The sequence below is a fragment of the Strix uralensis genome, chromosome 3 (assembly GCF_047716275.1).
Source record: "Strix uralensis isolate ZFMK-TIS-50842 chromosome 3, bStrUra1, whole genome shotgun sequence".
In the NCBI taxonomy this organism is placed as follows: domain Eukaryota; kingdom Metazoa; phylum Chordata; class Aves; order Strigiformes; family Strigidae; genus Strix; species Strix uralensis.
Genome location: NC_133974.1, coordinates 105,963,623 through 105,991,386, shown reverse-complemented (window position 1 = coordinate 105,991,386; position 27,764 = coordinate 105,963,623). Strand labels below are relative to the sequence as shown.

General features: G+C 35.0%; 1 protein-coding gene across 3 annotated transcripts in view; it reads left to right on the top strand.

Annotated features, from left to right (window-relative positions):
* GPATCH2 (G-patch domain containing 2) overlaps positions 1-27,764 on the top strand; it is a 126,364-nt gene that overhangs the window by 10,257 nt on the left and 88,343 nt on the right. For 2 of the 3 annotated variants that reach the window (XM_074863727.1, XM_074863728.1), the window contains exons 3-5: positions 3,685-3,746; positions 11,763-11,945; positions 12,739-12,818. In XM_074863727.1, coding sequence (XP_074719828.1) covers positions 3,685-3,746; positions 11,763-11,945; positions 12,739-12,818 — 325 coding nt within the window. Of the gene's footprint in view, positions 1-3,684; positions 3,747-11,762; positions 11,946-12,738; positions 12,819-24,118; positions 24,228-27,764 lie in introns of those variants that run through there. The other variant, XM_074863729.1, reaches the window with a different exon arrangement.

Below are 27,764 nucleotides of genomic sequence, written 5' to 3'. Positions count from 1 at the left end.
TGGCCCCAATAAATGGCCTTAAACCATCCTCATCTTCGTAGCGTTTTCTGCTTATGCACATGACTGAGTGATGGTCTGTTATTCTGCTGAATTTCTTGCAATGGTTGTCTGTACCAAAAGGTTTGGAAACCACTGATTTAGAAAATTTGCATTCCGTAATGTGATTAGAAAACTACCGTATCTAAGCCATTCAGATTGCATACTGTATCTGAATATTTTGTATGTGAATAATTTTAAATCAGTTTAACTTTACGTAAATGGAATGGTACCTCTATTGTTTGAGATCGTTTAGCCAGAAGAATTGGAAACAACTAGCAAACTCTGTTCCTAAAAGTATGTTCTGAGAGTAAAAGCTGAGATTTTGAAAGGGAACGTGAGTTTTATAAAATTGCACAAGATATGGAGAGATACTAGCAGAGTGTCTGGGATAAGATTTGTGCCTCATCAACACTTGCTGGAAGAGGAAAAATAAAAAGTATACAAAGCTGATCTAATTTTGTACATTTGTGTGCATACAGTTTAATAATTATTAAAAAATAATACATTTTTAGAGGTTCCGTTTTTAAAAACAAACCAAAGCCAATAATTTTTAATGGAAGTTAAATTGCTTGGACCTAAAACTGGTAAGGATAAGTTGTATACATGAAATTTATATAATTTCTGAAATTTATATAATTTCTGAAATTACTTTATATGTATTATATGTATTTATATGTGTATACATGAAATTACTTTAAAATAACATATGTATTTGAAGTGCACTTTAAAAATGCTAAGTGACACTTCTTTTGCAGTCCTTTATCTGTGTGTGTTCAAACACCAGACACAACAATAACCGGTTTCTAAGTGCAGGGTCAGGAGTAGTAGGAGGAGTCTTCAAGCTCTTAAAATGTCAGCATCTAAATGATCCCAAAGATGAATTCCTGTGAGCACTGGAAATGAGATTTTTGTGATCAGAGCCTGGCCTTTGCTCGTTCTCCCTTATCCTCAATGCTTAGCTCCTTGTCCAGTTTCAGCCAAATTTGGCAACACATGGAGTTCTGGGTGATATTTAATTCCTGCAAGCTTTGGCAGTCATTTGAGTTTTAAGTGACTCAATAGAGGAGAAATCTCAACTGCCCCTTTTTAAAGAGAGCAGCAGTGAAACTGAGATGCCCACCCCCTGGCCTGCCAGTCAGTGCTAGTAGAGTGGCTGGTCAGTGCCTGGGGACAGGCTTGGGTAGTAAAAAAAGGTTACAAGTCTCATATGAAACCAAGGTATGGGACAGTTTGCTAGTAATAATAACTAATAATAAAAATGACTACTTCTTTGTTTCCACAAATGTATAAATAAAGCTGTGAAGGCTTTATGGATAGCGGAGCTGTTCCTTCCAAGTTTTTGCTTACATACGCTGTTTTATAGGCCTAAAAGGAATCTGTGGCTTTTTTGTTTTTCCTGGAAGTTTTGCTGGGAGCGGAATTCTCATTACAAAGCAAAGGAATTATCAATATACAGGGCAAAATTATATTAAAACTGGAAATAAATTCCATCATAACAGCTTTCATGTACTTAGATATTAATGTATTAATTCCAGAGGTTTTGAATTTATTCAGTCAAATGACTGCCATGTAGCAATTATCTCATCTGTAATCCCTGCACTATTTGACTGTTGCCTGAGTAGAATGAACACTGTGCCTGCCATGGATATGGCAGTGTTAGGATTTGACTTTTTTTAAAAAAAAAAACAAAAAACCAAAAAAAACCCACACCACTAACTTTTAAAATTTCAAGTGGTTATGTTTTCATGAACTAGATAGTTCTTCAGTAAGAATTATTGGACAATTAAAATCTTATTTTAAAAAAATGGAAAAGAGGAAGGACACTTCTCAAAATTGGAAATTTTTATGGGGAAAGTGGCTGAAATACTAGCCTATTTCATAAGTTTCATTTTAAAAAGTACAATTAAACAATAGACAGGAAGAATATATAAATATTTGATATGTATGATATAAAATTGTGCACAATGAAATGTAAGGAAGTAAAAGCCCTCTATGCTGTAATTAAAGTGCGAATGAGATTCTTGCTAGAAGGAAGTTACTAGGATTTGTAACATCTGGAAGTTCAAGTTTTGGTCTTCCTCAAGAAAGATGGTTCCATTCTCATTGCATCTCATCTTTCTTCTGCTCAGGGCAATTGCAGTTGTGCAAGTGCTTAAGTCTGTTCTGATTATATTATGTATAAAAGGTGGTATAAGGATTGCTTATACAGTAAGAATATGGATAAGCATAAGATACAGCAAAGATTAAGCAAAATTAATCTTCAGACCTCTATATATTTTTAAAAAAAAAAATTGTTTTGTGTCTGCTGATATCATACTGTCTTTCAAATCCTGTTGGGATGCCTTCCAAAGGAAGATACAAAAACCAAATATATACTTATAATTAAACACAAATTGGACTCACTTTATATAATCTATATTACACGCTTCAAAAAAATTGAGGCTTTTTTGTGAGAGATTAACATTTAAAAGGAAATAATTTTCCTAAGTGTACTAGTTATTTAGAAACAAAAATAAAAATATTATTAGAAAGTAACTAAAAATAATTGAAAGCAGTTGAATTCAAGTATAGGACTGCATGTATATTTTAATATAAATAAGTGTAGAAAGGTAAACAGACCTCAAGTTCTTGTAGCTTGTATATAACATTGAGACTAGTCACAGTATTTATAACTCAAATTTGTGTGGTGAACTGAAGTGATTTTGTTTTTCAAATTTTTGTATATCTCAGTGTAAGTAAAATGTGACTATATTTTGGTGAGAATATTGCTTCCTTAGAGCTATTCTGTTGACAAAAAATGAAATAAGTGTTTACAAAACATCCTTTCATGTGAAACTCACCAAACTGATCTGCACTATTAAAAGACAAGTCTGTTTTACTATTTAGAGACGTGGAATATTGTTTGTAACAATGTGTATACAGTGAAGAACGAAATACTTTTCTTATTGATGTCTTAGAATTTAGAGGAAGTGTGTGTGTGTTGTATGCACACATTCTAATTTTAAGGCCACGATGGAAGTCACAGAAAAGTAGACTCTACCTTGGTTTTTTTTTGTTGATGTTATGATCATTGATCATACTTATTTTCTTCAGGGTGACCTTTATTTTGATTTAATTGGCTACCTTTTGTTATAAACTTTTTTCTTTCTCCCCAAGTAGTGTGTTGTGAAACCAGAATATCCAGAATATTTGCAAATGATGTTCAGAAAGGTAATTTTATTTTCAGACTTCTATATTTCATGTGCTGAAGGAAGGCTTAGGCTGTTTTTGATTGAGACTTTTCCTATTTTATTGAGCAGTGGTGTTCCAGGATCAAGCTGAATTGCACAGCATAAGAAGGGAGCAGTGAGCATTTGATGGAAGCAGATAATAAAATGCATCAATTGTGTCAGCACCTCGTTGCAGTCACATCTGGCTTACTGTCAGGGTACCATTAGATTCCTGTGGTTTTATGTGCCAAAAATAATATGCTTTGTAGTTAATAGAACTAGGATATTTGCAGTTTGATTAAAAAAAATCATCCTATTTTCTTTCCGATCTCTGTTGGGCTTAAGTTCAATCAGAGCACAGCCCTGTCTCCTTAAAATTTTACGACTGAAAGATCAATTGTTCTTTTGATCTGTTTCTTTCTTTCTCTTATTACAGTGAATCCAGCAGTCTGAGCAGCAGTGATGCTGGTTTGTTTACCAATGATGAGGGAAGACAAGGTATTGAAACAATCTTTCCCTTCTCCACCCCTCAAACCACATCAGTTGAAAATCTGTAAGCGTTACAAGTTATTTCATAGGTTAATTACTGTATTTCAGTTGCTATTACTATTTTAATGAGCTGAAGTATGGCTTGCTTTCTGGGTTTTTTGAAATGTTACCAGAGGGTGTCCCAAATCCATGACTTAGTCAAAAGCTGTCTTGAGAAGCAGTCTCTGTAATATAATAAATTTTCAACTTCAGCATCTCCCAAAGATCATCTGTACTAAGTTATATTTCGTCAATTGCTCCAATTTTCAGACAGGACTCTGTGATCATAGTACTGCTTCTCAAACTATTTGTGAGGTGGGTTGTTTTTTTTTTTCTTCCAAATTGATATGGCAGGATTTTATAGTTCTTTTTCATTCAGCAATCTATGGCTGAGATTAGAAGATGCATGCTGTTTAAAGTTTCTCCTTTCTGAAAAATTTTTCTTTAAAATACAGTGAAAATTCAGAATTTTTCCTTAGTATGCATAATGTTCTTATGTGAAAAAACTATTGAGGATGCAAGTACAAGACTTTTTTTTTTTTTTTTTTCAACTTTACCGTTTATTGCCACCTTTAAGTGCAACACATTTATCTGTATTATGCTAGCATCTTAGTGCCCAGCTTATGGACTAGGAACTCGCTGTCTTTGACAGTATACAAAAATGAGGCAAAAAATAGTCTCTCAGGTGATTAAGACTTGCTTTTCTGTTGGCAATTCTAAGTAATGGATATTATTTTCTTATGCAATTTGCCACAGACTACTAGACTGTATGCAAGAAAACAAATCCTGGCCCATTCCACAGATCTAGGTTAAAGGAATGTTCTGGTTTTTGGTTTTTTTCCTTAGTGTGTTACTCAGTCTCTTCTGTTGATTTTGTTGGATTTTTTATTTTCTATTTTAACATTGTAGTATGGAGATGATTTTTTCAGACATAGAACAGAGGTGTTGCCTTCCTTACTCGACAGTAACTTGTGTTACATAAACTGTACCTCCCAGTCTGAGTATCTGTTTCTAGTTGTGCTAACAAATAGCTTTTTTTGAAGAATTTAGGCTCTTTGAAAGTTTAGATCAATCTTTTAACTTCAGTATTTCAATATGAGACATGTCAAAAATATTTGCTTTTATTTCCCTATATTAATTTCTCTTTTGACTTGCAATTTTTAAAACATTTGTCTGCTATATTTGTATGTGACATGACTGACTACGTTTCATAATAACATACAGTTTTGAAGTACCCTGCTGATATACTTGTATTAATATTTTTGTCCTTAAATCCTGAACTAAATTATTTAAATCTTTGAATAATATGGTTGAAAATGACTCAGTTACTTTCTGTTTTTCTTATATATTTTGTGGGAGGAGAAAAGGGGAGAGATTCGTGAACAACAGTGCGCTTTCACTGATGTGTCATTACTTTTTTTTAGTGTTGTTATTTTAATATAGAGCTGTAATTCTTATTTTTGCCTGTTTGATTTTTGAACCTTGATTCAATTTGATTGTAATTTTCAAGCAGAAAGCATTAGACCCGAAGGTAGTATTCTGAAATATAAATAAAAAGAACAACAGTAATTAAACTTGAGAAGGACATCATCAGGACAAAACATTAGTTTTTTAATCTCTACTTTGAACTAATTATTTTGTGGGTATAATCAGAAGACCATTAGCTTCACACTGGATCTCAGATGTTCTTAGATCTGCATTATAGCTTTGGTTTTATGAAGACTTTTCCATGAAAGTACTATCAGAGATCCTACTGCAAACCCAAAATAGTTTATTTTCTAGTAATACTTATTCCATCCCAAGAGAAAATGCTAGTAATTTTTATCTTTGTACTCCCCTTATGAAGATGATATTTTATCCTGTAAATTAATTTATACCTAAACTGAGAAGCATACAAAATTGAAAAGAATGAAGGAAGGAGAAAAAAAATCTGATAAAAACAAAGGAAAAGTCTAGGTGGGAGAAACAAAGCTGGAAGAGGAGAGGATGAAAATGTATTAACAACTGCCTGATTTTGTTGTCCGCTTTTAAAAGCTAGACTCTGATTCCTGTCTTCCCAGTGTCCCTCCTCCAGGATATATGTTCAGCACATCAGCATCTTGACCTCATTTGTAGTTCAAATTTTCTGCACTTCTGACTTCAGGTTTCTGCTAAGTCAAGTGGAGAACCAGAGACTGATTAATGCTGCCTGGTGAAATACTTGGTTTAAATGATGTGCCTGCCATCATTCAGAAGTTTAGGTACCAGAGGACAAGAGGATCCTGTTCTCCAGGGCAACATTTGTTCATTTTGTGTCTCTGAGATTAAGAACCATATCTCATTTATTGCAGACAAATACTCTTTATAAAACCTTAATTAATTCCCAAAGCATATTCATCCTATGGGACAGACCTTCTAGAAAAGAAAGTGATCTAATGCAGCAACTTCTCTGAGCAGTTGGCCAGTCAGTTAAATAGTTGACTGTTTCATTCTGAACTTCGGAGTGCTGCCTGACCTGGCAACGTCTAATATTTTCCAAAATTGTTTCAGAAAGACTATGGAAATAAATTCCACCACAGTAACTGTGATTTCAGCTTTTATAATTCAATTCAAGAAAGCCAGGTGTAGCTATAATTGGGGGTAGTAGTGGGTTAATTGCTAGATATATTTTAATTGCCATCAGTTGCTATGATAAAAGAAAATTGCTGAGACTTGAAAATTCTGTGTTCAACTTCTAATATGTGGTGTTCCATCTAACAGTTTTTTAAAAACTTCTATACCCTTTCCAGCCTGCCTCTCTTCCAGTGTTACAGCTTTTCTGGTTTTTTGATTTGCTCTGTTCCTATGAAGTCCTCATCTGAGCTTAGCCATGCTTGTCCTCCTTTTCCAAGTTACCCAGGTGCTTACATTAGGTCATGTGAGAGGGCAAAAGCAGTTCTCTTGCTGTGCTCTATTCCACTATCATATTACCTTCTGGCAGAGGTAATTGGTACTCGATGTTTTGCAATCTCAATGTGGCAAATGTTTTTCTTCTGTGAAACATTGCATACCCTGTACAGTTAGTCAGCAAAAGCTTAAAGATCATGGAAAATGCTCAGTGCAGGTACAGTCAGCAAAGATAGCTGCTGAAATATTAACAAACCTCAAGTGAACTCCTAAGGTTGTGGTTTTTTTCAGAGGTTTGTAAATTGGTCAACTTTGGGGTAAGATCTAATATAGTTAGCAAAAAACAAAAATTCTGTGCAAATGTCAAGCCCTTGAGTATGGAGTAGGAGAGTCTGTCAACAAAGTAACTGAAGGAACTGAACGGTGGCTGAAGCTTATGTATCAGAAATCCTTATGACTTTCTTTTTCTCCTTACTCTTTCCTTTGTTCCTAATAGCTTTTTTATAAATGGCTGTTTTGCGATTATTAAAAACTTTAATGATAAGCAGTGTTACGCCTGAGGTAGAAAGAATACAAGAATAGTTTTGAAACAAAGTTTTGAAGCTTAGATTGCAGCACATAATACAACTCTATTATAGTCCTAGCTAGTAGCATCACCTGCAGTTTCAAGGCACTTTACAGGGCTGCTTTATAAAGGCACTTTGTAAGTTTTCAACACAGTGTTAACAAAGCTGTAACATTATTCAAACACTAGTTGGTCTTATTGCTGTTTTGGGAAAAAAAAGTCAAATTACAAGTATATTCTTTAATGAATTTTATAGTGTGGGTATGGCAAATAAAACATTCTGCGTTCCTAGTCCATCTATACCTACTAGTACACTTGGGGAAATTCAAAGTTGACTTAAGACCTCTTAAATCATGATATGCAGCACTTGAAATGTCCTTTAAGATCTAAGCAAGTAGGAAAGAAAATTATATTAATAAAGTGTTAAACAGTTAAAATTGGAGAAGGTCAGGGAATGTCAGAGTTCCACTGTGGATGTGGCTAAGCTTTTAAAGATAGCTGTTCATTATTTTATGATTAAACATATATTCATTACTGTGTCCTTTATGAAGATGACCCACTACTGATTCAGTATATGAGAATTCCATCCTTTTGTCTTCTCTAGCAAGAAACTAATTTGGACCTTGTATAGCGTTTTAGTAGCTGCAGGTGTCCCAGTGGTGTTCTCCATACATAAAAGAGATGAAATGTGCAATGCTAAGTGTAATCACACCAGTTTTGAACTGTTGTGGCTAATTAGTTAATAGTCTTTGCAGGTGAAAAAAACAACAACCCATGAAGTTGTTGTGTATGACCTAAATAGTTGAAATCCTAAATATTGCATATGGACCACAGTGGTAGAGGTGAACATAAAGCTGAGATCATGTGATGTCCTTAGTCTAATTTATTAACAGTACACCTGTACAGTCCTCCTACTCAAGAGCAGGGTATGATATTACATTGGATGAGGGATGGGAAAAGGCCTTCCATGTGAAGTTTCCAAGCTTGAATCAGAAGAAGTAGCTGCTTAAATTGAATGGTGTCTGAATGGTGGCCTGCTATCCCTTTTGCCAAGGTAATTCTGTAGAGTGCAAAGAGCAAGATGCAGTGTCCCTCTGTGGATGGGTAACTTAAGCTTCTGTTTTCCTGAAACTCCTTCTGTGTGTTATAGTGAATCTTCTGATGTCTACAAATGATTATTACAGCTATTAGCAATGGGGGTTTTTTTACCTAGAAAGACGTACACTGATCATGGAAATGAGACTAGCATCCTAGGGTATTTACAGTCCATGTGCTATTGCTCTCTGAGTTGGTGGATAATGGACAGCACAGTATCAAGTGGTGTTGATAGGACACCGATGCCAAACTCCTTTCATGGTAGCCCCTCAAAGTAGATTGTTGTTATAGGCAAGCACACGTACACCATATGCGACTGCTATGGAGGGTAGTCTGGCCATTTTGAAATTAAAGAAAACTAGGAAGAAGGGGAAAACTATTTGTGTGCAATGGAAAGTCTGTTATAACCCTCCACTGCTTTAGCTAAAACAAGATTCAGGTGAGGCTATTCTGAACATGAAACTGATGGTGATGCAAATGGGGTCTGTGTCTATAGAGAAACCATAGGAAGCCCACATAAATAATTTTCTAAACTTCTTAGAGGAAGGTGAGTAATTTACATATCTATCGAATCACCACTCCTTCATGTTAGACTCAATAATATAGAGTGAAAATTAGGGAAGCAGTAATTGGGGGGAGGGAAAGCTTAAAAATAAATAAAGTCAGCAACTGAAGTGCCTCGAAATTTTAGAATTGATGTTGACATTTCTGAGCCTTAAATTGCTTTTAATTTTTTGCATGGATCGGTACAGTTATAACTGAATGTAAATTGCTTTGAAGTAATTCCTTGAAGCATTAGCATTACCCACAAACAAGTCTATTGTATTTTAAATACCCACAAACAAGTCTATTGTATTTTAAATATGTGGCTAGGAGAATGCATGGGCATGGAGATTAGTTTCTGGAGATCATTTTATCTTTCCTGTAGCTTGGAAGAATACAGCAATTTGCTGTAGTCTTGTGCTGAATCAGTATTCCTAAGAGGAAAGGACAGTGTAGTGAATCTTTTGAAGTCAAAAATGTTGCTTTCAGTTACTAATTCTCTGAAGTTCATGTTTGCTGTGGATACTGTGTTGCCTTTTGAGACCTGCAAATTAAGTAGGATAAAATCCAAATATTTGGTTACCTAACCCTTGAGTGGGGAGGCCTCTGTGTTATATTGCTTATATTTATGAGGTCAGGAATTGATTAAATGCAGTGGTGTTCCCTGACTCCTTTTGAAAACAGCATCCCTTCAAAGTGGAGCAACTGGTAAACAAAATTCCTATTCTCACCTGGATAAGAATAGTAGTAATAAGTTTATGCTTGCTTCAAGATGATAATATGATTGAAAGTCGTCAAAGGATTCAGAGTTTTTTAAAGTGCACAGATGAGGAAGCTAAAAGCTGGGTATACCTGGATTCTGCTGTCACATGGGAAAAGCCTGTGAGGTTCAGATCTTAAGTCCGCCTTTGGCGGTAAGCAACATAAGTGCTTAGGGAAGCATATAATAGAATAACAGGTAACATGTCTTAACGGATAGTTGCTTAACATACCAATATTCCTATTACACAAAAAGGACAAGTAATTTTGTATTTTTTTCCCAAAGTGCTGTTGTTGGGCATATGGCGAAGATACCGGTGTTCTTCTATAGCCACTCTGCCTTTTCCTGCAGTCCACCAACCCAGTCTTGCATTGCCTAACTCTTACAGGCTTCTGTCCTTCTGCTGATTGTGAAACCCAATTTCAGAATTCTGGGCTTACTTTCATAGCTGAATTATGTGTAACAACACTTCTTTTGAGTTCCTGATTTTATTTCTTAGTAGTCAAGGTGTCTAGAGCTCTCATCTTAATGATAAAATATTCAGACAAAGTTTATCTACATAAGTTTGGAAAATCAAAACAAAGGAGTTCAAACTTAATTCTGAACCCCAGATCAATCTAATGAAAAGGTGTGATTCTCCTTCCACCACCACCACTGTCTCTGTTCAGTACTCTTAGACATGCTCCAAAGAAACCGTACCTGGCTGTAACGAAATGAGGATAGAATTAATGGTGAACGCCTTTGTGAAATGTCATAGCTATAAATGAGGATTAGAATAAATATGGAGAGTAATCTGAAATGCTCCAGGAACACCAAGAAACTTAAATCTTATTTGGACCTATGTATCTCTTTCATCTGTTTTCTCCTAATTCCATTAAGAGTTCCTGGTCTCTAACATCTGCTAATCTTGCTTTTAGGAGTGATCATTAAAGATGTAAGGATAACATTTCACCTACAAGTAACCAGTGAGGGGCCTTAATTATTCTATATTTTCTTGAAGTACTTGTCCTGATGAATGTTTACAGACATTTTCACTTTTGCTTGGTCTTGAAATACTTTTTTCATTGCAGCAACTTATTTGGAGAAAGTGTGTTGAATTTTATTTTTCCTCAAATTCTGATTTGGGTTTTCATTATTTGTATTTTCTCATTGTGGGGTTGAGTGGCAATGAAATTTTACATTAATGCTTTTTGTTCTTGAAAATTGTGTCTAATAAATCTTGCATTTGTGTCTTGCTTGGTTCTGTCTAATTAAAAATTGAAATGACAAACAATTTATATGCAGAAATAGCAAGGCATGGTTTGGATACTTTGAAGTAGAATTAAAATATACAGCATGTACTTTGGAATCTAACTTTAAGGTTTAAGAAATGAAATTTGCCATGTCTTGTGAAGATATTTTCTGATCTTCTGTAAACTACCTGGTTTGTGGAAAATAACATGTTTTAAAACAAATGTAACAATATATTTTTAGTTGCCAATGTGTTTATGAGCTAAGTTTTTAAGATCAGATTTTCAGTCTTGTCTTACTTTTGACATTAAATCTGGGTACTTAAATACTACTAGTAAAAATGACCAGCTTTGTGGTATAATGCAGCATAATTCTCAGTCACATGATACTGTCAGTTTTCATTTAAAATCAACTTTTTCAAAACTTATTTCTAAGTGAACTTAATCAGATTAACTTCATTTAGTCACATCTGTTCATGATTGTTTTCCCCTTTTACTAGCCATACAAATCATGAAATTAAGCTAATTATATACCATTATCAGCTGCAAAGAACTAGTTTCACAGTTTTATACCTTTTAATTCCCTGCAGGAGATTAAGGCTTGTTTTTTGTTAATATGTAAAGTGCATTAACTTAAATGGATTTCCCTGCAGTTATTGCCAAAGAATTAACTAGTTTATTATTGTTTTTCACTATTGTAAATTGGTTTTAAAACATTACATTTTATGTGGTTTCATTGATAGCAGTGCTTGTCATGCTATTGAGAAACATTTTCCAAGTAGAACTGCTATATACGAGTAATTGTTATACAGCTATAAAGCAAAAGAAATAATTGTCCTGTCAGAGTGTTTATTGATGGTAACATCTGATTTTTATCTTCTCTGCTCCTCCCTCTTTTTGGGGGCTTGTGGGATACTGCCCTCACACAGGTGATGATGAGCAGAGTGATTGGTTTCACGAAAATGAATCTGGTGGAGCATGTGGAATTACAGGGGTCATTCCATGGTGGGAACAAGAAGACTCTACAGAACTGGAGAGAGAATTGCCTGATCCAGTCTTTGAAAGTATCTTAACTGGTACTTTCCCTCTTATGTCCCGTTCAGGACGGAGAGGTAAGTAGCAATCAAGCAAATGCAAACTGTAGAATCACTTGGGCACAGTAGGAAGATATCTGTGGATTTTACAAAATATGTAAAATGTTGACAAGATCTTGGAGCTACTAGTTTGTTTCCTTGAACTATTTAATTTTTAAGGTATCTTTAGAGAGAAATAATCAAAAACAATGATTAGAAAAGTCAGAAAGTGTAAAACTTGGCTCATCTTGATAGGCTGCTCTTTTATTTGTTGTCTCAATGTTTACACTGAGAATTCTTAAGTGTTATTTAAAGTGAACCTTTATATTCCATTTTGTTCCTGGCTTCTGTGGTGATGTTTTAGAATTCTGTGGAAGTTCGTTAATTCGGAGGCTGGAAAGACTAGTGTGACCATCTGCTTTGCTTTGCTCTATGGTCAGGCCCTATTGTTTATAGAGAAGAGGGAAGGGTTCCTTTAGAGCAAGGATTGAGGTTGTAACTTAGAAAACATAAATTCTTTTTTTTTCTTTAAAATACATCAGGCAACTGTGGATCCAGTGTATCCAATGGTAAGTGGTACCACTGTTAGATTGCATTTAGAGCTAGGAACCCACTCTTGTCTAAAGATTGAAGTTGTCAGACCTCAGCTTGCTGCCAAAGAATTTTGTTGTACCTTCCCTTTGCCACAAGGATCTCTTCTCATGTTCAAATACAGATCTTTTATGGGACCAGTGGTCAAATCCCCTTTAAGCTACTCTGCATACTGAATGTATTCAATTCTTTTGTGAGGTTTATTTTTCAGATGCTTGGAATTGTTTCTTCTTTTTTGTAGGTTTCCAGAGTAGATTTAGTCATCTTCATGGAATGCCAGCAAGAAACATAAAAAAGGCTTCAGGAAACTCGAATGCATTGGTAGGTGCTTTTATTATTGTAAGCTAATGTGCACTGTTCTTAGAGGTTTTTTAAAAAGCATATTCCTCTCATGCTTGTTCCCTAATGTTGTAGATAAGCAATGGAACGGTAAGATTACAGTGCTACTGCTGCCTGATATTGTGTGTTTGGGTTTTTTTAATAGTTAACACTCTTCTCACTGAAATTCTATTGTAATGGAATATTTGTGTGTACTTGAATGGCAGAAACAGTCTAATACTGTTTCTCAGTACTTATTTTGAACTGAGTGAAGGAAAAGGTTTGGAGGGGGGCTTATTTAACATTTTCAGTGTATATCTTATGTCTATATGAAAACATGTTTCTCTCACAGTGAAAATAAACCCAGTTATTTTAAGTTTTTCTGATCCTGAAAGCATTCTAGGATGGATTGTGGTACAATTCTGACTTTTTTTTTTTTTTCCCAAAAGTCTGCTTTGAAAAATCTGTCCTTATTCTCTTTTTGTTTGGTTGACTTCTGTGTGGTCAGGGGAGAGGGTATATACAAAAAAAATAAAAGCAAGTTAGCGATGTACCTGGCATAGACAGTATGCATTCCTTTCTAAGGCTGTGACTACAAATGAGAGGTGTTTGGGGTTTTTTAGTGCCTTCAGCTCTAGAAGGAATGTTTATAAGTGAAGAGAAAAAATCCAACTGTCCTTGCATTTTTGCCCAGTCTAATCATTGGGTTTACCCATAGCTTTTTTCTAAAATAAGATTCTAATGAATTTTTAATAATTTGTTCTTTGGAGGAAGGCATGAGGAGAAGAGAGACTTCACTTTAAAATGTTAAAATGTCTTCATTGTAGTGCAGTCTATTCCTTTCTTACCAAAATAGTGTTTGGAACAGGAGAATGTGGGAGACTTTATCAGTGTGTAATAAACATACCCCAGCACGATAAATACTGCAACATCGCTGTTCTTTACTATTTGAGAACATCAAATGTTTTCAAATTTTAATTTGTCTGAACAAAATGCGGTCCTTCTGAGAAATGTAAGGGCTATTATATGTGGGGAGAACAGAAAGGAACTGTTAGAAATTTAACTCATTTTGAAGAGGGAAGGTTTTTATAATTGAAGTCCCTGTCCAATAATTGCCATTTGGAGCTGAATAAGATGCTTTAAAACCTTGGCCTGTGATCTCTGCTGTTAGTGGTCGTGAATTAGATGAATGCTATCTAGTTCTTGGTTTCCTATCTGCCTATTTTTATTTTTGGTTCAGTGCTTGCTTGAGCATATCTGGGATTTGTAGCCCATTTTCTAGGCTTATTGCAATTTCACTCTGGTATTTTATAGAAGCTATTATAACTGATAGGTTAGCTTCATGGTATTGATGATACATGGCTTAACTACCCTAAAAACTGTCTTTTCCTCTAAATTGTAAAAAGGTGATTAAATTTCAATTGATTAAGATATACTGTGAATGTGTGTATATAATCAAAAATCCTAGTGTTTATTTTCTGCCACATTTTCTGTATTGACCTCAGGAGCCCATTTTGTCTTCCAGTTGTGGTATCTCGTATAGAGATGGTATCGTTGTTCCCTTTGTAACAAAAATGCAAGCTGATCTACTAAAAACTGATAATTCAGTTGCCTCCAGTTATTAAATATATCGTTTACATAGTGTTGTGAAACAAGGTTGACACGTGAACATACCTTCTAAGCCACTATGTTTAGGCAGGAGTGCATATATAGAGTGGATGTGCAGTTGGCTCTTCAGATGCAGTTTTCTGACCTTCTTAATGACTATTTATGTTTGTGGGCACATCTGCTGCATCCATCTTGCAAACATAGCTGTATAAGCCAGAGCTCGTGTGCTTCCTTTTGTCAGTGATTGCTTCTTAAAGAAAATCTTTTTTAGATACTTCAATCCAATGACAAAAAAAAGTAATTTAATACCTGTGACATCTGATAACACAGAACAAGAAGTAATTACTGCTATTAGATGGTAACAGTGAAGAAGAACAAGAATGCTTTTAGAGAGATTAATATCCTGAGGAAAGAACACTGCAGACTCAACTCATTGAACAGAGTTGTGGTGTCACTTAATTATTTTTTAACAGCAAGGAGTCTGCTGTCTGTATCATTGCTTTTACGCAGACTTTGAAGGGAGACAAAAGTAAGAAATGGAGTTACCTACTGAGATACACTACCTAAAAGACACACATAGTATCCCGTATTCAGTCTAAGGATGTGTAGTTGGTATCTAGGGAATGTAAGCATATAGTTAGCCCTTTGCATACAGTCAATGTGTGTTTAAACTTTTTTGGAAAGCTTAGTTTAAGTTTCACAATTATAGCAGCTAGCGAAGCCTTGAAGAGATTACTGGTTTCGGCAAGGCAGAATGAATAGCTATGATCATACCTTGATATATTGTTGTCCTCTGTCAAAAAGTGTTTAATGCCTGTTTGGGTGTCTTCCTGTAAAAGAAACATCAGGCTAAGAGTGTGATTGTTACTTGCTATATACTGAGAAAACTGCCAGCTTACGTCATTTTCACACCATGGTTTCTAGAAGCAGTAGGAGCTGAGAATCAGAGGAAGAATGCTGCTCTTTATGGAGCAGTTAGTGAACTTTAATTAGAAGTAGCCACAGCTGGCACTCAGATTCTGTCAAGATGCTCTTCCTGCATTTTGCTGAGATGCTTAAATTGAACAAACTGATGAGTCTTTCTGTCATCAAGCGTACTGCCTTTGAGTCAAAACACTTTTAATGATCACACAACACTGGACAAGCAAGAGAAGTAAAAATCTAGCATGCAAATACTATGAAAATCCTTGCCTAATTCAATGTGCAGGTTGAATGAGTTGTCATACAACAGATGACAACTGCAAAATCTGAGCAAGAAAATTAAAAAAAAATTCAGCACAACTGGCTTATATCCTTTGGATTGTGGAATCCATAATTAAATGGTTTGTCAGGCATATATTTTGGCATACAATTACAATGCTGGCTTTTCATGTCTTCATTGCTTTGTTTTGTGGCAGCATTATTTGTAACAGAACTTTATTTGAAAATAAATAGAAGAACATGGCTCTTCTAATACGCTGTGCTTTTGATCCCCCCTGTGTCAAGTTGCTAGTAGCAACTTTGTAATTGTAATCAGAAACATGATACATGTACTTTCATACCATATTAGTATTTAATGTACTCTTAATTTTAAATAAGCTATATTGCTTGAAATCTTACTGTGTTTGGTTGAATTCTGCAGTTATATGACCTGATCAACTATTCCCAACATCCACATTCTTTTTGTTAGGCAAAAAATTCTAAAATTTAGAAGTAGTGCTCTATGAATGAAATGCTTATTTCTTAGAAGAAATGCTTTTTTCATCCAGTCTTTTTTTCTGTAGTTTATAGACTTGTATGTCACTTATGTAGTACTATATCTCTGTCCTTTCCAGTGAAACTTTGGTATTTAGCAGAATATAATTAGAAATCTAACATTTTAGATGCACTGGAAATGGGAAGGTTAATTTCTGTGATGTAGAATGATAGATGAACTCTTTACCTTCAATGATTAAGGCTGCCATGCTTTTCTGAGATGAATTCCTGGGGAGACCACAAAACCCTAATTAAAGAAAATAAGAGTTAATTATAGTTAGTGAAAATAGAATGTGACTACTCTTTAGTTTTTCATATTGTTTTGCCCAACTTAGTACTCAAGGACTGAAAATTTTCACTTTTGTTCACAACTTCTTGTTACAAATAAGTGAAGTTTTTAAAAATCAGTGCTGCTGTCCTAGCTGTTCCTTGTGTGGTTCTTGATACAGTTCCTTCCCTGAGACAGGGAGAGATATTGTGGGGTTTTATTTTAGGGCTCTTACATGTCTTCTCTTCCTGCCTGGATTCCCTGTCTGGGTTGGAAGCTGGGAAGTGATTTCACTGGGCTGAAGTGCAAAACTATGACCAATAAAAAGGATGCTTTCTTTCGACTGCCAATTTTTCCATCCATCACCTTTATGTCATGGGTTTTGATTTCATGATATTAAAGACAGCCTATTTTAAGTCTTGTACTCCTTGGATTGATTTTTTGCACGGTTGTACTATTGAGCTTGGCTATACATAGTTGTAATTATTCAGAAAGTACGTAAAGAATGAAAGCTACACTTCTGAGACCTGTTACCTGAAGGTGTCTGGGTATTTCTGTCAAATCCTGTGATTCTTTTTCAAAAGTTCAAAGATAAAAGAGCTTTTCTCAAAAAAAAATTGTTGTCGGATAACTACTACTCTGTTGATGTGAGGAGAAAAGATATATTGAGCACTTGTGCTTTTAGTTAACTGCTTTCAAAATGTAAAATCAAACATTTCTGCTTCTAAGTTCTTTCTAACTGAAGAAATGGCCAAGTGTCTTCAGGAATTTTTTCCTTGTCAAAATATTTTGGAAATTGAGTGAAATGGTATTAGATAAGATACCTTGTTACAGATTTATGGACTGTTTACTTAAAGAGTAAGTTGGGCATTGGTTTTACAGTATTGGTCAGAAGCCTCTTTATGGATGCTCTGCAACTTTTGGAACAACACTGCTTTTCAAGGGAAAGTTGGTTTGGTGTTGTGGAGAATTCTTTTACACTAAATGTGTTGCATACAGTCATATAAAACACAATTCATTTTGTGAAGTGCATGAAATATCTGTTTGGTTTTAATTATTTTCTTCCATTAATGGCTTTTGTCATTTGGAGCAATAGTCAAACTCTGGAAATATGAGTGGTATTAGATGATGTCTGATAAAAAACCTAAAGTCTTGTTGGATTCCAGACTTTCACTCGTTCAAGATCAGGACTGTTAGGCCTCTGTGTCTGAGGATGACATTTTGAAAACTTAAGCTGCTAAAGCCGTGAATGAATTTTCCTTTAAGTGCGTAGGAGGGTAGGGGCTTTTGATTTTTATAATGGGAATTTTATTAAGACTACTTGTCATCAAAAATATTTTCAGCTCTTTAAAGCATTTCTTGCTGCTTTTCCTTTTATTTTTTAAATTTTTTTCCTTGTTTGTAATTGTTTTAAATTTATATCTGCTTATGCAAAATGTGGTGAATAAATCATGCTCTTTTAATCCTCACTCTAGTTAACTCAGTACCTTAGTTTTACAACATAGAGAGAAAAACTTCCTTGAGGAGTGAGTGGTTTCCTGCACTCATGTGCTTTGTGCAGATACAGTTTTTCAGACAAAAAAAATCAGGCTGTTAGCAGAGGAGGTGCTGCTGTGATGGCATTTTAGGCCCCAGCTTTGATTCTTCCTGTGTTCAGTCACTATTGGCGAAAAGCTACAATTTTCCCAAGGAATTAGTCAAATGGCACACTTCTAGACTTCAGAAGTTGGTCATGTTGACATAGCTTTATTTTATGAGAAAACAAAGAAGAAGCTTCTGTCACTAGGTTTCAAAAATGGGGTGTGAATATTGGGGGATGATGTTATCTGTCATCTTCTTAACTTTGTGTATCTAATATTTTGGGGGGAACTGCTTACTGTTCTTACACCTGCTATGTATTTTGCCTGGTAAGAAGTTCTTTTTTCCACAAACTACTTTTCAAGTGGATTTTTGCTAAAGCTTTCGCTTACACTGATGCAAGCTTAATATAATTTGTTCCACCTGCCATGGTAACCACCTGATGCAAGAGTCAAAGCTGCTTAGTCACTTTAGTAATAGCTTAGCATACTTACTCATCATAAAGAATTGTGCTTATACCTGTACCACGTTTCATAGTAGATCAGTATTTATGAAAGTGGTTCCCATCATTGGTAGTACCAATGGTGTTACCCATACTTAAGGCACGGTTAAATACTGTGATGGTTCAAGGCAGAGCACTAGAATTAGTAGATTGGTTTTGTCAGTATAGTTGTCATTGTTACAAAGTATTTTGAGTTCTACCTATCCTTTGAGTTCTGAATGGTTTAATAATCTGCCTTACAATCTGTTTGTTTTAACTGACAGTGATTTTTGTGTCACTTGTGATTGTCTAATGAAAAGTCTATGATCATCTTGGTGTCATCAAACCAGCAAACAGGCACAAATAATACCACAGCATTTCTGTCTCATTTGAAACTTCAGTTCATTAGTCATAAAGGAGTTACAGGTAACTCAGATAGCAAATGTTTAGATTTCAGTGAATCTAAGGTTGGTGAATTTTGTTATTAGTCCTGTTACATAAGTGTAAAACCCCTCTGCCATAATTAAAGTAGCTACAGAAATCCCTAGCTGGTTAGTAATAGCTGTAAAGGCACTGACTGGTATAGGTGAGCATGTGTGGTTTTTTTATTCTTTTCTTCTATATCACTTATCTTGTAAATTAGAATATACAGTCTTGAATTGTGTCCTAGTTTCATTCTTACAAAATGTATGCCTATCAAGGGAGGAAAAAAAAAAATAGTTTAAATGCGTCAGGCAATTAATGTATTATAGAAGTAAAATTGTACTTCATGAACAAAATTAAGATATCTCATAGGTGCAACTAATGAAACAGATACTCTGCAACAGAGCTCACAGTGGGTTTTCTTGGTATATTTCACCTGCTGTGACAATCAAAGCACATCTTTAAAATATCAAAGATTAACTTCTGTCTAGCTAAAGTGAATGTGGTAACTTAGTCTCTTTCCTTGGACTCTCACTTCAAGTATAGTGTCAGAAACAGCAGCCCACTTCAGCGAAATAGTTGCCCTCCAGCATTAGTCTCAGAAATGCCAAAAGTACTGCTTATTTTTAAAATGCATCTTGTGGTTTATTCATGGTGACAAGTGCTATGAACTGTTAGTCTGAGCAGTATTTCTTGTAATTCACCTTAACCCAACCGCTCAAATGATAGTCATCTACAATTTCCCTTAAGTTTACTTTTAAACCAGGGCAATAGCATAATGATATCCCTTTTATTCTTCAGTTAGTGTCTGTCTTGAAAACATGTAATACAGTTTTACAGCACTCCTTACAGATAATGATTTTAAAAACCTCTGACTTCAAAATATAAGGCAGCATAATTATTCCTCTTGTTTTCTGCTGCTTATCACAAAGAAATCCCCCTTTCTGGTGTCTGGCTGCATTAAATGTTTCTTCTGCAGACATTTAGAATTGCCTTGTTTTGATTTCCTAAGTACATATTGGTTCTTCTGATGTTTTATGTTTCTGTGCAATCGTTATAGAAAGAATTTGTCTTTAAATATAATTGAGTGTAGTATCTTTTCTGCAAAAACTTCACTCAGTTGTGTCTCTTCTAGAAACTTCTTAATGCCTCAATAGCAGCATTTTGAAGAGTGAATGGTAAAACAACAGCATCTTGTATTCAGAGTCAAGTTAGGAGTTGTGTTTCCTTGTATTGAGCTTAACAGGGACTTGATCATATAGTGCAGAGAATAGACAGAAAAACCATACATGTAATAGGCAAGGAACATATGCACAGATACCTTGGCTTAGCTGATGAGTAACATCTTATGCTGTAGTAACATCATAAATGTCAAGTGACAGTGATTTCAGCTAACACATTGTTTAGCACTTAACGGAAAGCAAGTACATGATCAGATACAACTCCTAAACTGCTGGAAGTTTCTTGCTAATCAAACCATAACTCCCATGAGTACGTTTTCCATTCCATGGGAGACTCTCTTTCTGCCTAGAATAGGTGGTGTGGGAGAATGAGGGCTACTGCTAGATGAAACAACTTGGAAATAGTCTGTCTATTTTTTCAGTTGCATTTCATATGGTGGCCATCTACAGGGAAAACAGTGGCACTTTAGGTATCTAACAGAAGTACTCTGCCTATCTCTAGACATCTAGATTGAGCATATTAATAGAGACCTTCTAGATTTGTTCCAAAATACACCATTTATATTCAGATGCACTCATTTGTTTTGTTCGCTAGCTCTGGTCTAGCTTTATGCAATACATACTAAAAAAAATTCTTGTCTGAAAAGTGATCAATATCATTTAGCAGATTATCTTTCAAATCATAACTGTAAAGCAAAGATGGGGAATTAAAATGTTTTAATCGTGTTTGATTTATAACAAGCAAAAATACAAACTGCAACTTAAAATGTTGGGGTTTTTTTCTGTATTCAGTCTGAGTTCATATGGCTTGTACCCAGAGTAAGAGGCAGCTGTAAAAACAGTGAATTAAACTGGATCTTTAGTGTCCTCTCCAGCAATTTGTCATGAGATGCATATATCAAATAGCTTCAAAATACAGCACAGAAAATAAAGTAGCAAACACACACGATGCATTGTGTTGAAATTGAATCGCCCGAGTAAATTATTCTGCTGCTTTCATAATAAGAGATATAATACGGGAATGAAGAGGTACTCCTCTGCCTTTCTGTTTGATTACTGTGACTTTAGTCAGATATAAAGACGATGTTCTGTAATCGGTTAAAAATAACCATAAAGAAGTGGAACAAACCACAGTGGTTGTAGCCAAACTTACCTGTGACTTAGCTGGAAAATGACATGTTTGCTACCATTTTGTTTCTTGAAATAAGAAAATCAAATGTGCATAGTGAGGGTGTAGTTTTGAGGAGGGAAGAAGGTACTTAAAACTTTTCAGGGACTGCCTCTTCTGATGGTTATCACATGGCATTTACAGCAAGTGAGCATGTAACTGAATACAGAAGAGACCCTTTTCTTTACAGAACTGTTAGGCTTTGTTTCATGTTTCTGAGAGATCTTCAAATTGAATGAGTTGCAGAAGTGAATACTTTCTTAAACATGTTTACCCAATATCAGAGACTGCAATGCTAACTTTAAATAAATGGTAATAAGCAATCCTAGAATGGAAAGATCATTTCCTGAAGGTAATCAGTAAATTAATAATGCTGTGAGTTGAGGTGAGTCACAAGAAAATTCGAAGCTCCTCTGACTCTTGATGTTGTGGAAAACCCTACATATAATGTTGGTATGAACTTTCCAAAAGCATCGTGATCTTTGTGTGTACTTAAACCATTTGTCCAATTACTGAATTACATATCATATATCAGAATAAAGAGGACAACAAGAAAAGGCTTGTTAATATCAGCACTTCCAACTGGAATGGTTCAAGAGACTGATAGTCCTTGCCTTTTAATTACTGTCTCTTCAGTTAGGACACAGCAGGTGCTTTTTTAGTTTCTTTTCCAAGTGAAGCATAAACCATAATAACTGATGAAGTGAACCCTTTCAGTCCAACAGCTTTGATAACTGTTAAAAATCTGTTCCACTCAGCCCCTTGCAATTTGATTCAGCAAACTCTTACTTGCTTTTGATGATCTGATTTTTGTTGTGGTTTGTTGGTTTTTTTCCTTTTTTCACTATTAACTTTAGGTAGTCCCTCATTTGACAGGTGATTTTGAAACCTGCATTCACAAGCATGAGAATAAGTTCCGTATTCTGTTGTTTCCCAGCCTTGACATAGCACTCCTGCAGATTATGGTTTTAAAGGTCAAGGAAGAAACTTATCCTCAGTTCAGAGAACTGAAAATTGTTTATTTAGGCAGTCACTTTCTTACTGCTAGCTGGCAGGCAAACTCTGTTGCAGCTGTTCTGCTATATGTGTATATATGTTTTAAACACTTGTGAAATACACTTTAAAGAGCTTCAGATAAAATGTGCCCCATTTCCCCTTATCCCTGACCCCATCCCATTGGATTGCTTAGTTCTAAAAGGCTTACTTTACAAAGACCTAAACAGAGAGATACAGTAGGTTTACAGTAGATTGCATTTTTATTCTCTATAGAATATAGTCAAACTGGAGAAAAAGAAACCTTTTTCCTGTTTTGTCATGCTGTTACACTTTGAAAAAGAAAGCATTCATGTGGCAATTGAGATTTTTGTTGCCATACTGCTTTCTCTTTTGTTCATGTTTTATAAAAATCTGGAATCTAATTGTTGGTGTAAGCCTTAAGGCAATTTAAGGCAAATTGCAGTACCTAGAATAACTTTTAAGAACACTGCCTGATAGAAGTTCCCATAAGGCAGCTTTTACATGCACTTAAGTAAAAGATAGGAAATGACTACATAAAAACAAAGGGGTTTTTTGCGTAAATAAAAGCTAGCATTTCAGTGTTAAGTTGGGCATAAATATTTTAAAATATATTGTTATCCCTTGTTCAGGAGAACAGAACACTTAAGTATATTTTGTCAGTTTACTGAGAATAAACTATGTAATAGTCACGTCATATATAATATTTAAAAACTCGGAAGGATTTATTAAAGTTTTCTTTGTACACAAACTGATATCTTTATAAAATTAATTTCCCTACGTCAGTGATGTATATGCATATTTTCTTTAGGGTTTAATGTGATTTTTGTTTTTGTTTCAGGAAAACAACTTCATTTACATAGGATGTTTTACTGAATCTTACATTAAATATTACTAGAATGTGGAAAATGTTTTAAAAATATTTGGTGGTTGATGGATTAGTACTCTTCAAAGGGAAACAAAACACTAAATATTTCTAATCCTGCATTATTTACCGCATGGGTGGTTAAATGCTACTTTAAGCCCCATAAAATTAAAAGGGAGAAATCTGCCAACTGTAGCAGGAATTGGATTTAGGAAGAGTGGTACAGAGCCAAAATATTGCTACAGAATTAAATGTCAAAAATCTTCTTTAATAGTAGATATATAGTTCACAGTGCCTGGTTATGATTAATACATTTAATCTAAATCACTGAAAGTTGCTCTCTCCTTTTCCATAAAATACAATAGGACACAAATCAGTTTTACTGTAGGTGGATAACAATTGGAAAATAATGCATCTTCCCGCCCAATAAATTGTCAGTTATACCTTTTAACTAAAATCGATTCATCTTTCCAAAATTTATTACAATTTCTAATAATAAATCTTTTCAAATGTTTATTCATTTGCTTTTTGATACATTTGTGCCACTTTTGCTATGGTCTAATGTTTTTTCTTTTGATTCATTGTAAATTAGAAAATCTATTTTGAGTCAATTTTCTAGTTAAGAAGTTAAAATCTATAACCTAGCCATTTTTTCATAGTCTCCTTTGCACATTTTAATACCCTTGAACTTAGATACAATCCAGTAAATTCTGATCAGAAGGTGATTAAAAGACTTTTCACTGCAACTTCTTGACTGAGGGCCAGATTCATAAAACAAGTACTTAGCAGATTGTTAGCTAGTTTTCTCCTGCACATCTCCCCGATTCAAAGAGGAAGATTGAAACAACTATAGCAAATGGATAGATACATAGGTTTTGGCCAAAGATTTTTGGTACAGACAATCAGAATTGGTCTTTTGAATTGGAATCCAGCTGTGACCATACAGGGTATGATAGAAGCCTCCTTTTGTTGTCCCTTTACAGCAACAAGGCAATGATGGTACTGGAGATCACTAAAGCATACTGCATGTTTCCCATTATTTGTCGTGTCTGCAATTATCCAATGCAAACCTCTTCGAGCACGGTCATCTGCCATTTCACATTCTTAGAAGTAACACATTTTTAAGAAGAAAATAATTTTAAAAAATTTTTCATCGCTCTCTAATGATTGATCTTCTAATCTGTGTTGTGAAATTGTGTTCACTGTTCAGCAGTTTCCTGCTTGAGATAGTCTTAATTTTTTAAAAATATCCCAATAAACATATTTCCTGTTCTGATCCAGTTAAATAGTGTGATCTTTTAGTCCGTTTCCTGACAAGAATTATGTATGGGAAGGTTAATCTAGTATGTAGCCATATCAAATGTCTTAGCGCACAAATCTGTTTTGTTTATAATATCAATGTCAACATTGGCAGAATAGAGGGAGAGGGCTAGAAAATGCTTCAATCATAACTATGAAGAATATTACATTCACAGTTTCAACTTGATCTCTACAGTATCACTTATTGGCAAATTTGCGTAGCCGAAAGGATCTTGAGTTTAAAGTGATTGATTTCAGAGTTAAAAAAATCATTTGTGTGGATGGATTGGAATTCATTAATTTTACTAATGACATAGTGAAGAAAACAGATGCTTTCTTAGGCAAAGATCAGGCTTTAATTACAGGTCTTACCTGCTCATCTAAAAATAGTGTCAATATGTTCATGTCTCTCTTCAAGTTAATTTCTTATTTTTATGTGGAAGTATGATCTGTTACACATTTGCTAAGCCTTATTCCAACTGTGTGCAAATAGAAGTCTAATACTCAGAGTACTTGTAAAGGGGTACATATATCATAATGCATGTATTTAGAAAATTTTTCAAGGGTAAGTTGGGCAAAGATTGCCTCTTTAAAATGTCAAAATCAGTACTATCCAGTACTAGTCTGTTTCCAGTGTGTTACAAAAATAGTCAAAAACACTTGCAAAAAAGATGAGTTTCCAGCAATTATATAAATCTGTCTGGAGTCCCCTTAGGACTCTTATTCTGAGGTATTTGCTCTGTAGGATTACGACTATGTGAGGAAGGCAGAGTAAGCTACCATAGAATTAGAGGAAGAACCTAACAGAAGTATTGTGTATGTTTTTGTCCTTTAGCAAATTGTTATAAATGTGTTGTCCCTTTTAATTGCTTTAAATATGTATTTGTCACTGCCATGGGGCAGTGGAGATCACTTAACTAGTACTAATAATTGGCAAGATCCAGAAAGAAATTACCTTTTAAAGGAACCTGTACAACCAACAGCCTGAGGATGCATGATCCACGGAAAGAATAACTATTTTTGCCACATTCTTCTGTGCTTGGAAGAAGTGCGTGAGGGGAAAGAAGCTAGCAAAGCATCAGTAGGCATAGTTAGTATAATGAGTGTTTAATGGAGTAAACTGATACAAGGCTGTAAATGAACTCAGAGAAGTAACAATTGTCATTAGAAAAACTTGATCATTTTAACTTTGTATAAAATCTTTCTAACTTCAAAACATATTTTTATCAGTACTTAATTATACTGTCCTTTCTCAGACTTTACTGTTTGCCAGGATTCTTTATTTCAGAAAGTTCATATGTTGCGTGGAAGAGCATTCTCGTATCTCTTCAGTGCAAATGTGTTTTCTTCAGAATCAGAAGACTGTCCTATAGTGAGAATGGGTTCTACAGGAAAAAAGTTGAGATGTGTGTGCAGTAAAGCAACACAAAGTGACAAAACATAAGCAGAGTCAATATAACCTATTAGTAGCAAACTCCAGTAGTTGTCCAGATGTTCCGTTACAGTCTTTTCTTTCTTTTAGATGTTATGGGATGAGGAAGGGTGCTTTCTAAAAAGTAATCTGCTTGGGTGTTTTTTCAAGATTTTCATCAGGGGGTTTACTTTGCTGCTTTTTTCCTGTGAAGGGAGATTTGTACATGCTTTGCTTACATCAAGGGAGTTACTACTGCAGGCAGTATGGTCAGAGCTGATGAGCAGTCTTAAGAGTGCAGCAGACCCAAAATCCCTCATGAACACAGAAAGCTTCAATATGACTACCTGCTTTTAGTTGTGGGGATGTATTTGAGCATTTGTGGGACCTTGGATAAGTACGTCCTTAATTATTTATTGTTCTTTTAATGCTAGGTTAATAGATATGAAACTACTGTGTAGATATGAAACTGTTGTGTTAAATTGCATCTATTGTATCTGTAGTCTGCCAGTTTATCATGTAGTGATGACGAGAGTAGAAAATAGTTTCATTTCAAAGAGAGCTTTCACTAGGATGCTAGCAATATTGTCCAAGATTATTGCAGACTATTGATGTGCTGTTTGTTACTGGTTCTTTGAGAGAAAATGGTGGCCTTTCAATGAATGTTGTTGTGGATTTTTATGTTCAGAAATTCTGGATTTCTCTTGGATATTTGTTTTGCAGTTCTTCCATTAAATTAGTAAAGCAAAGAAACTTAATCTCAAAATAATTGAAATAAGAACACTGCACTGTGAAGAATGTGTTTGAATCGATGGCTCTACTCATTGTGGCTGTTTTGATAGGATACTAAATATTATAATAATAATGCATTCAATTTTCAGTTATGCCTTTGTTGCCATGAAGATCAACTGTAGAAGTATTATTCTTGAAAGCAGATTTAATTCTTGCCTCCTGTGCATAGAAATGTTTAGGGAACAGGGGAATGTTTAGACACTTTGCTCTGGAAGGTAAATAATATCCTTGAGGTATTGTCCACTATGCTGTCTGTGGCTTTCAAAGTGTATTACCAAGCACAACTATTTTTTATGCCTTCAGAAGAAAATAAATAGGCTCTCTTGTTTACCTTAACCTAAAGGGAGACAGAAAACTGCCTGGAGAATCAGGTACATCTGTGTCCCCTTTATTTTATTGTCTTGCTGGAGGAGCTGGAAGTGGCCAGCCGTGCTGTCAGCGTATACATAGCCCAGAGGTCTCAAATGGCCTTGACTTGCGCAAAACAGATTATTCCAGTAGGGTGACAAAGCTGGTTGGCTGTTAAGAGAGCTAATCAAAGCAGACACAAACCTAAGTATAATACTGGTTATTAGAAACTCTGCTGGCATCAGAGTAATTAAATGTAAACACCTAAAGCATTCATTTATTTCTTTATCAAAATTATCAAACTGGTGAAGTGCCCACAGCTGGGGAGAGGTGGGACTTTTTGACCTCACTTAACCTTTCTAGTATAACTAAGAGGATTTGTCTTGGCAGCCCCCTCTCCAAGGGGAGATCATTGAAACCATTAATGATCTATCCTTTGGCAAAATGCCTGGCACAAATTCTCTCAGAGCAGACTTTTTAAAGCTTTGTGTGCTTTCCTTAACACACATTTTCTGACACTGAGCATTCTGAGGAAGCTGGTGATTCTTGTCCAGGTTTGTACATCATTCTTCTTAAAACTTACATGGCTGTATGCTACGTATAGATCAGTTCTTTTGATCCACATGTCCAATATTTAGTATCATCTAGAGGATGTGTGGCCTGGCAGAAAAGTATTGTGATTGTTGTTTGAGCAGCAGCACCTATACACTTAAGAACTTGTCTCTGAAGAACAATTTGGGGAAGACTGGCAAATCCCAGGCACTTTAAGCCTTCTATCA